Source organism: Neodiprion lecontei, chromosome 3 (assembly GCF_021901455.1).
Source record: "Neodiprion lecontei isolate iyNeoLeco1 chromosome 3, iyNeoLeco1.1, whole genome shotgun sequence".
In the NCBI taxonomy this organism is placed as follows: domain Eukaryota; kingdom Metazoa; phylum Arthropoda; class Insecta; order Hymenoptera; family Diprionidae; genus Neodiprion; species Neodiprion lecontei.
In genome coordinates this window covers 14,436,285-14,446,758 of record NC_060262.1, presented here as the reverse complement: position 1 = coordinate 14,446,758, position 10,474 = coordinate 14,436,285, and the positions used below count along the sequence as shown (strand labels likewise).

Genomic DNA, 10,474 nt, shown 5'->3' with positions numbered 1-10,474 from the left:
ACTACTCCGTTGGGAAATTTAAATTGGAGCTGTTGCTCATTAAAGAGGATCTATGGAATCAAGTCAGCACGGAAAAACCTACAGACCAAACCGCTGCAACAGCATGGCAGAAAAAAGACGATAAGGCGAGAGCGATTATTGGGCTGCTTGTTGAAGATTCTCAACTCATCCACATACGTAAGGACACAACAGCGAAAAAGGTATGGGAATCGTTTAAGAATTACCATGAAAAATCGACGCTGACAAGCAAAGTTTATCTCCTAAGGCAGATTTGCAATTTGAAGTTGAGCGAGACAGGCAATATGGAAGAGCATGTAACTAGAATGCAAGACTTGGTAGATAAGCTAACAGCGCTTGGGGAGGAAATCAAGGATCATCTTTTCGTAGCCATGTTGCTGAGTAGCCTACACGAGACGTACAGTACGTTGATTACCGCGTTGGAAAGCAGACCGGAGGATGAATTAACACTAGGGTTGATTAAAGGCAAATTGATCGATGAATATAAAAGAAGAAAGGGCGTGCCGGATTTAGAGGATTCAGGTTCAGCATTGAGAGCATCGCAAAAGAAGATTACAGACGCAGAAGCCGAAAAATCGTGTTTCTTTTGTAAGAAAACGGGACACTTCAAACAAGATTGTTTGAAATACAAAAAATGGAAGGCCAATAAGGATAAAAGAGAGAAAGCCAATGAGACGAAAGAAAATGAAAAGCGAGAGGGATCGGTTTGCTTCAGTGTTCACGAAGTAGCGAGTCAAAACGATGCCTGGTACATCGATTCGGGTGCCACAAGCCACACGAGTAACTACGAAAGCTTCTTCAAATATTTGGATCGAAAGAAGATGCAAGAAGTAGCTCTTGCCAACGGACAAGGCGCAAAAGTATTGGGAATAGGCACAGGTGAACTATACTGCCTCAACGGGAGAAATGAAACAGTCAAAGTATTAAAGATGTATCATATGTCCCAGATTTGACAGAAAACTTGTTATCGGTGAAAAAACTCACAGAAGGTGGACATACGGTACAGTTCAAAGGCGAAAGATGCGAAATTTCTAAAAATAATATTGTGGTCGCCACAGCAAATTTATCATCTAATATGTATGCAGTAAGAGTTCACCACAGAGCATTGGCAGTCAAAGGAAACGAGCATACAGCAAATTGTCAACACAATTGGCACAGGAGGTTCGGACATCGCTACCCTGAGGACGTTGAAAAGCTGAAGATGAAGAAGCTGGTGACGGGCTTAAAGATCAAGGATTGTGGAATCCGAGAATTATGCGAATGCTGTATCAAAGGAAAGATGTCGAGATGTCCAATACCAAAAGAGGCAACGACTAGAGCAACATCCGTACTGGAATGAATACACACAGACCTCTGTGGACCAATGCAGAATGCAACACCAAGCGGAAAAAGGTATTCGATGACAATGATTGACGATTATAGCCGATTTACAGAGGTGTATTTTCTAAGGTACAACTCAGAGGTGGTGAAATGCATCAACGATTATATCAGATGCACCGAGAACAAGTTCGGGAAGAAAGTCAAGGTCATTGGGTCGGACAACGGACGAGAATATGTCACCAAAGAACTGCAGGAATCGCTTACTGAAATGGGCATAAAGGTATAGTATACCGCGCCCTATTCAGCCTTCCAAAACGGTGTGGCAGAGCGCAAAAACCGAACACTCATGGAAGCTGGAAGATGTATGTTAATCGACGCAAAGATGGAGAAAAAATACTGGGCGGAGGCAGTCAACACGGCCTGCTATTTACAAAATATTTTGCCGTCCAAAGCAGTTGATAAGACACCATACGAGTTATGGAATAGCAGGAAACCCGACGTCGAACATCTGCACATATTTAGAAGCAAAGGATATGCTCATATTCCAAAGGAGAAACGGAGAAAGTTAGATGACAAAGCAACGTTACTCACTTTTGTGGGATATTCAGCTGAATCAAAGGCCTACAGAACGCTGAACACGGCAACAAATAAAGTGATCATCAGCCGCGATGTCAGAGTCATCGAACACGATTTAAAGAAAGAAGAGAAGAAAGAAGAAAAGAAGAACGACAATAAGAAAATCGAAGAAAAGAAAAGAAGCGTTCGAACAACAGTTTCCGATATACCACTGCATGAGGAACAGAAAAATTGCTCCGAAGAAGTTGAAATAGGTTTCGAAGACGAATTCGAAGACCAACAGTATCAGGAACCGAATGATACAGAAGAGGAATTGCAAGAAACAGTGGATTTATCTGACCAGTCGGTTCTAGAGCATTCAATGCCAGCCGGCGATGAAGAGTATATTTTTCCCGGCAACGGTGATGATGTCGGTAATCAAGAGACCCGAATTTCAGGTAGAGAAACGAAAGGAAAACCACCGGATAGATTCGTGCCTAGTGCAAAGGTCGTAATGCAATACACAGAACCAAAAAGCAGAGCCGAAGCGCTAAACGGAGCCGACAAAAATGAATGAATCAAAGCAATGAACGAAGAAACGAAATCGATGGAAGAAAATTCAACTTGGCAACTCACCACCTTGCCAGAAGGAAGAAAGGCCATCGGTTGTAATGTGACGGGTTTTGAGTCCGCACTAATAATGTGGAAGGGAGGAACAATTAGAGACGGGGCGAGAAAGTCGAGGCTGATTGAATAGGTAAAACTTTGTGTTTGTATTTGTGAGGAGTGTACACGTATTGCGATCGGGGGGGGGAGTCGACTTAAAACTACTAAAGATACAAAGGGGTTGTAGACATTAACGGTGGCTGATCACGCCTCAGCCCTTAGCGTCACTTAATTCTAACTTACAGGTACGCGCGGGGGGGGGGCGTGTAGGGCGACGGGGAGTGTGAGGGAGGAAGGGTCGGTATTGCGGGGGGGGGGGGGGGGGTGGTGTAGGGCGACGGGGAGTGTGAGGTAGGAAGGGTCGGTATCGCGGGGGGAGGAAGGGGAGGAGGTGCAGATCGGCTGTAGACTGCAGGCTAACCTGGTGTCGTCGGTGTGTCGTGGTGGCGGTGTTGAGGGGGGGGGGGCGTCTGAGTTTCTGGTCTCTTCGGGTTCGTCGTTCTCTCTCTCTCTCTCTCTCTCTCTCTCTCTTCCTCTTTCTTTCTGGCTTGTCACGTCGTTCTTCCTGGTAAGACGCTGTCGTACTGCTGGCTGGCGCTCGGCTCAGCCGAGCGTCAGTGGGCTTCGGTTAGCTTCGGGTGTTTCCCGACGGGCCGGGACTCACCCGTTCAGCTCTTCCCCGCGGGCTTGGGGATTGTTGTGACTTGCACTCTAGGTGCAACGTCACAACTCCCCCCTCCCCACGCGGGGCGAGGCCTATAGGGTGAGCCGGCTTCATTACGTTTGTGTTTTCTGTGGTCGTCTGTGATCATTTCGTCTGTGCTTTTCCTTTTGCCGTTGTCCGGGTTGCTGTTTGCTCCGATCTGTCGGGGTTAAGGGATTTGAGTCGGGTTGTATTTGCGGGGGTGTGTGTTGGGTGTGGGGTTGTTGGTTGTCTTATATCTACTTATTCTACGTGGTCTCCTGTGTATTTATCAAAATTATGATTTTTCTCTTATACTAACTTATACTATTCTTATACTATTTTATAGGAACTCTGGTGTTTTTCTTAATCTATTTTCTCATGTGTTCTGTTTGTACTTAAATTTTTGGTTTTGGTTCGTTGGCTCTCGTTGGTGTGGGTCTTGGTAAGTTTCTGCGTTGTTCCTTGTTCCTTGTGGCTCGTGGTTGCTTCTCCGTGGTTCCGCGTTGGAGTTTTTGGGTTGTGCTCTGTTTCTCTGGCCTCCGTCTGTCGTTGTTCGTCCGTCGGTTTGGTGTTGTCAGTTTATTTAGTGTTTTCTGTTTTGTTCTTTTTTTTTTCTGTTTACGTATTGTTTTTCGTTTTTTGTATTGTCTTGCGTCCCGTGTTGTGTGTGTGGTTGGTTGGGGTGTTTGTGTCTGTTTGTCTATGTCGGTGAGTGAGGTGGTGTCGGTGTTATTGTCTGTGTCGTCGTCTGTCGTTTGTGTCTCTTGCGTGGTTGTGTGTGTTGTTTCGATATGTATAACTGTGTCTGCGGTGGAGGTGGTGGAGTCTGTGTCGGTGTCGGTGTCTGGTGTGTTTGAGGGGTGTGTTTTGTGTGGTGCTGTCTGGTGTGTGATGTGTGGTTGGTGTGTGGAGGTGCTGGCTTCTGTCTCGTCTGTGTTCGTACGTTGGTGTGCCCGTCTGATCATGTATCTGTCTCTTTCTGCCTGTAGTTCGTCGTCCAGGGTGCTTGCGGCTTGTTAATTTGCAATGAATGCAATTATTTCTGGGGGTGGTCCTACGTGTTTTCTGTCTGTCTGTCTTGTCTGCGTTGGTTCTGTGATTGTGTCCATGTTGGCGAATGTTTCTAAGATTCTATCATCTGTTGTCTGTGGTTTCGTGAGTCTGGTGCGTGTCCATAAAGGGGGTGATGCCGGGAGTAGTGTGTGTCGAGGTGTTGGAGTCGATGTGGGGTGTGTGGTTGTGTGGGGTGTTTGTTTGTTGGTGAGTGGGTGTGTCGTCGTGTGCGTGGTTGTGGTTCGTGTAGTTTGGGTGACTGTTGGTGGGTGTTGTCTGTCTGTGTTTGTTTGTGTGCAGGTCTGTATGTGTTGTGAGTATTTTGTGCCCCGGACCAGCCCGTTGCACTTTGGGCATTGCATTGGTCCGGAGAGTGTGACTGTGTGTGTGATCATTGGTGTGTGTGTTTGTGGGTGTCTCTGGGTGGTTGTGGGTGCGGTGGTTGTGGTCTGTGTTGCTGTCGTGGCGTTTTTTGTTACTTGTGTGTGTGTAGTGGGTGTCGGTAGTAGAGTTCGTCGGGTCTCTGTCTGGTGTGTGCCGTCGCGTCCGTATCTGTGTGGGTGTGGGGCTTGTCCTGGTGTTTGTAGTAGTGGAGTTCTTTCTTTGTTTGTTTGTGTGTCCGTTGTTGTTGTCGTTGGTCTCGTTAGTCGTAGTGTCATTAGGGCCGGTATTTTTGGTCGTCTGTCTGCCATGTTGTCTTTCTGTGGGGTGAATACACATGTTAGTTTATTTTCGAGATGTGTTATCGGGCGTGGTTCTTTTATTGCTTATTTGATCATGTATATAATTTTAGGTCTTCTATGTGGCATTTTCCCATATTTTTACCGTTTTCTGTTGTCAATTCGTATATTGTGGGTGAGATTTTCTTTGTTATTATGTATGGGCCTGTGAATTTTTTACTTCGCTTTGCTGCCGTTCTTTCTGGGCCGGATGAGAGTGTATGGTTCTTTTTCAGTACTCTGTCTCCTTCCTTGAATTGTATGTCTCGTCTTCGTAGGTTGTAGTAGTGTGCTTGTTTTTCGTTTGCTTCTATTAAGTGCCTCTGTACTTCGTCTCTAAGTGTTTGTAGTCGTCTCAGGTGATCTGTCCATTTGTCTGTGTCTTGTAATTCTATTTCGTCGTCGTTCTCTAATTAATTTCTTAGGCATTGTGTAGGATTTAATTCCCTTCCTAGGTTCAAAAAGGCTGGTGTGTGTTTGGTTGATGTGTGTGTACATGTATTGATTGCGAATTGTAAGTCTTGTAAGTGTATGTCCCATTCTGTGTGGTCGTTGTTTACGTAGGCTTGGATCATTGTTTTAGCGGTTCTGTTGACTCGTTCTACGGGGTTGGCTTGTGTGTGGTATGGGGGGATTGTTGCGTGTCTTATATTGAATTTTTGTGTCAGTTCGCGTATGAGTTTGTTTATGTATGGTGTGCCGTTATCTGTTAGTAGTATGCGTGGTGTACCCCATCGTGATATTACGTGTGAGTGGAATGTCTGTTCTACTGTTTTTGCGTTTGCTTTGCGTATCGGTATAATTTCCACCCATTTGGTGTATAGGTCTTCGAACACTATAATGTATTGGTTTTTTTGCTTTGATAGTGGGAGTGAGCCCATGATGTCTGAGGCTACTACTGTCCACGGTTCTTCAATTATTCTAGTACCCATTAGCCCTGCCGGTCGCGCTTGTATTGTTTTTATTCTTTGGCATGTGTCACATTTTTTTATGTAGTTTACTGTGTCTCTGTACATCCCTGGCCAATAATATTCTTTGGCTACTCTTTGGTATGTCTTTTCGATCCCTAAGTGGCCTGCTTGTGTTACGTCGTGATTTTCGTGTAGTATGTGTGTTATTTTGTCTTTGGGTATTACTAGTTTCCATGGGTTTGTGTCTGGTAGGAGGTTTGAGTGTAGGGGGTTAGGGCGGTGGAAGTATAGTTGATTGTTTCTGATTCGCCATGATTCGTTTTTCTCTGGGCGTGTTTGTACTTGTGTTTTCTTGTATGTGTACCATTTGTCTGTCGTGTCTTATATTATTTCTATGTGTTTTTCATCTTCGTGTCGTCTTGAAAGTGCGTCTGGTACGTCGTGCATTGTACCTTTTCGGTGTGTAATGTCAAAGTCGTATTCTAATAGTTCCAGTGCCCATCGTGCAAGTCGGCCTGTGGGGTTTTTTAATTCTCTAAGCCACTTCAGTGCGTGGTGATCTGTAATAACTTTAAAATGGTATCCTTCCACGTATGGTCTGAATTTTTTTATGGACCAGAGTACCGCCAAACATTCTCTCTCAGTGGTGGAGTATTTACGTTCTGCCTCGCTCAGCGCACGGCTAGCGTATGCTACTACATGCTCTTCGTCATCGAGAGATTGTGTTAGTACGGCACCTATCCCTGTTCCGCTAGCGTCTGTTTGTAGTGTGAATGTTTGTGTGTAGTCTGGGCATGCGAGTGTGGGTGGTGATGTGAGTGCGTGTTTGATTGTGTTCATTGCGTTTTCTTGTTCTTCTCCCCAGTGCCATTTCTGGTCTTTTTTCAGTACTCGTGTTAGTGGTTCTGTAATGTGTGCGAAGTTAGGTATAAAGCGTCTGTACCATGATGCCATGCCGATTAGTCTCCGTAATTGTTTTATTGTTTTTGGGCTTGGGTAGCTTTCTATGGGTTGTGTTTTGTCGGGGTCTATGTGTAGTCCGTGTCTGTCTACTATGTATCCGAGATATTTTACTTGTGCGCATCCGAATTCGCACTTCTCTGGGTTTATTGTTAGTCCCGCGTCTGTAATCCTTTTGAGTATTTGTTCTAGTCTTTGTAAGTGTTCGTCAAATGTTTGGGTTACTATTATTATGTCGTCTAAGTATGCGAATGCATATGGTTCGCATTCTGGGCCTATGAGTCTGTCTAGTAGTCTTTGGAATGTCGCCGGTGCGCCTGTCAGTCCGTATGGCATTTTTTTAGATTGAAATAAGCCCATTCCCGGGACTGTAAAGGCTGTTATGTGTTTACTGTCTTCGTCGAGTGGTATTAGGAAGTATGCTTGGCTTAAGTCGATTTTTGATATGTACTGTGCTGTCCGTAGTTTGTTTAATATTACTGTCATGTATGGTAGTGGGTATGCATCTTTTTTTGATACTGAGTTTACTTTTCTGAAGTCTAAACAGAAACGATATGTGTTATTTGGCTTTTTTATCATGACAATTGGGCTCGACCATTCACTTTCTGATGGTTCTATCACGTCTTCTCTTAACATTTTGTCTATTTCTGTGTGGATGGCTTCTCTAATTTTTGGTGATACCATATAATATCTTTGTTTTATGGGTGCGTGTCCTTGTGTGTCTATTTTGTGTTTGATTAGGTGTGTTAGGCCGAGTTGGCCTGGTAGTGTTGAGATTTTCTGCTGTATTGTCGTCTGTAGTTGTGTGTGTTGTGATTGTGTGAGTTCTTGTATTCCTGCGCATATCTGTGGTTCGGTTTCTTCGTCCGTTTGTGTGTCGTCTGTTGTTTGTGCGTTTGTGGGTATGATTTTTTGATTTGTGATTTGTGTATTCTGTGGGTTGTCTTTTGGGGGGGTGTTTTCCGGTGGTGTCTTTGTGCTGGGTAGTGTTGGGGTTAGTGGTTTTTGTTTTATGGTTGTTTTTTCCGTATTTTCGTGTCTTTCTGTTGTTTTCGGGTGCGTTTGTTGTTTCGTTGCTTCTAGTTTTTCTGCTGCTTTTGCTTGTTTTGTGTGTGTTTGTGTTGATTGATGTCGTATTTTTCTTGTTTGATGTCTGTGTGTGTATTCTTTGAGTGGTGAAGGTAGTTCTTGTGGTCTGGCTTGCATGTCGTAGTGTGTCTGTGGGTCGTCTATAAGTGACCATGTGCTTTCTTCATAATTTATTTGTATTCCAAATCTCATTAAGCCGCTGTTCCTAATGATACATTGCGAGCCTAAGTTTGGTATTAATCCGAAATTAATTTTTTTTGTTATGTTACCGAGGCGTATTGGGAGTGTTACTGTTCTTTCTATCGTCACCTGTGTTCCGTTTCCCATTGTAGCTGTTCTGTCGAGCGTGTCGTCTATTGGTGTGTCTGTGTTGTGTAGTATTTGTATTACTTCTGCGCCTAGGTATGAGTGTGTCGCGCCTGTGTCTATTAACGCGTTGAATTCGTGACCGTGTATTTCGATTCTGATGTGGAATCTACTTTTCGTTCTGTTGTTATCTGTTGTCGGTGCTACTGTCTCGGGTGTGTTTGTGTTGTTTGTGGGGCTGCCCTCCACCCTTGCTGGGTCAACCCTTACTCGTTTCCCTGGTTCTGTACCTGTGTGCATTGCCATCTGAGGTGTCCGGGTTGGTTGCAGTTAGAGCATCTGCGTGGTGTTGTGCCTGTGTTCGAGTTCGTTTGTGTTTGTTGCTGAGTGTAGTGTGGTGAGTCATAGGTGATTGCGGGGTATCGAGTTTGTTGCGTGTTTTGGTTTGTTTGGTTTCGTCGTATGTTGTCTGTGAGTGCCGGTGGTATATTTGGTGTTGGGAGTATTGCTGGGCGGGGTTGTGTTTGTGCGTACTTGTATGGGATGTATTGTGTGTGGTGTGTTTGGTGTGTGTAGGTTTGTTGTGGGTGTGTGTAGTTATTTAATATTGTTTGTCTTGTGTTTTCCCATTCGATGTTTGCTTCCCATTCTTTCGCGGCTATTTCCAGCTGGTCGAAGTTCGTGAAGTTGTATGGTTTTATGTATGCCTTGTATTCTATTTTCATGTTTCTGTATGCCAAGTCTAATTGTGTTCGTGGGTGGTATGGCGGTTTTAGTTGTGTTAGTAGTGTTCTAAATTGTATTAGGAATTGTGTAATTTTTTTTGTTGGTCCTTGTACGTAGTTTTTGATTTTTTGTTCCAGTCTGTCCCTGTGTTGTATGTCTTGAAATGCGTGTGTAATGTCTCTTTCGAATTCTTCCAGTGTTCGCCATTTGCCTCTGTTTAATCTGTACCAGTTTTTTGCGTCACCTTCGAGTATCGGGCTGAGGTTGTTGATTAATTGTGTATCGTGTATTTCGTATCCCGTTTGGTAGTCGCGGAGATTTTGTAAAAATTCGTGTGTGTTTTCGTTTGTATTTCCTGAGTATTTTATGTTCCATGTTTGTATTGTTTTCATTGCCATTGCTGGCTGATTCCAGTATGTACTGTTCGGGTTTGGTGTTTGGTTTAGGTGTGTCGTGTTTTGATTGTTTGTGGGGTGTATTGACTGTGTGCTGTATAGGTGTGGATCGTCGTATTCGTTTCTGTCGCGTGTAGTGCTCCGAGGTCTATTAGGTTTTGTATAAGTCGTGTGTTACGTGTGTTGGTGGCTAAAAATGTGTCTGTTCCCGTGAAGTGTCGGTTCGTTTAATTGGTTATTACCGTGTTAGTTTGCGTGTGTGTAGGTGTTGGGCTTGTATTGTATGTTTGTGTGGGGTTTGTTGGTTCTGGGCTTTCTTGATGTTGGATTTGTGTACTATGTAAGTTGTGGGTATTCTCTATGATAGCTGCATCAATTATATTTATTGCGTTTGGTGAATTTATAGTGTGTCGTCTATTTATTTCCTGTGGTTGGGTCGGCGTTTGTTGGTCTCGTGTCGCGCGCGGCTCGCTTTGTGTCGAGTTGTTTTGGTTGCGTTCGGGTGTGTGTACGTCCATGTGTTCGCGCCCTAGGCCTTGCGGTTCTCTGTGTCCTTGGTCTGCCATTGTGTGTATCGTGTTTGGTAGTGTGTGTGTTCAACTGTCTTTATTCGAATTTTCGTGACTGTGTAGCTTTGTTTCGTGAGTCTATCTGTACTTTGTTAGCGTTTATTCTTGTGTTTTGTCTCTTAATTGTTCGGATTTGGAGTAAAAATGTGGGTAATTTACGTTGGGCGCCAATTTGTGACGGGTTTTGAGTCCGCACTAATAATGTGGAAGGGAGGAACAATTAGAGACGGGGCGAGAAAGTCGAGGCTGATTGAATAGGTAAAACTTTGTGTTTGTATTTGTGAGGAGTGTACACGTATTGCAATCGGGGGGAGGGAGTCGACCTAAAACTACTAAAGATACAAAGGGGTTGTAGACATTAACGGTGGCTGATCACGCCTCAGCCCTTAGCGTCACTTAATTCTAACTTACCGGTACGCGCGGGGGGGGGGGGGGGGGCGTGTAGGGCGACGGGGAGTGTGAGGGAGGAAGGGTCGGTATTGCGGGGGGGGGGGGGGGGGGG

The 10,474-nt window shown here is 44.5% G+C and overlaps 1 protein-coding gene across 1 annotated transcript; it reads right to left on the bottom strand.

Annotated features, from left to right (window-relative positions):
* Nucleotides 1-4,378: 4,378 nt before the first annotated feature.
* LOC124293428 (GATA zinc finger domain-containing protein 14-like) lies at nucleotides 4,379-9,969 on the bottom strand. The gene is made up of 5 exons (XM_046734281.1): nucleotides 9,646-9,969; nucleotides 9,404-9,551; nucleotides 8,246-8,572; nucleotides 5,198-5,425; nucleotides 4,379-4,998 (listed from the first exon to the last, which is right to left on the bottom strand). The coding sequence occupies exons 1-5, from the start codon at nucleotides 9,967-9,969 to the stop codon at nucleotides 4,379-4,381; spliced, it is 1,647 nt and encodes a 548-aa protein (XP_046590237.1).
* Between the last annotated feature and the right edge of the window lie 505 nt (nucleotides 9,970-10,474).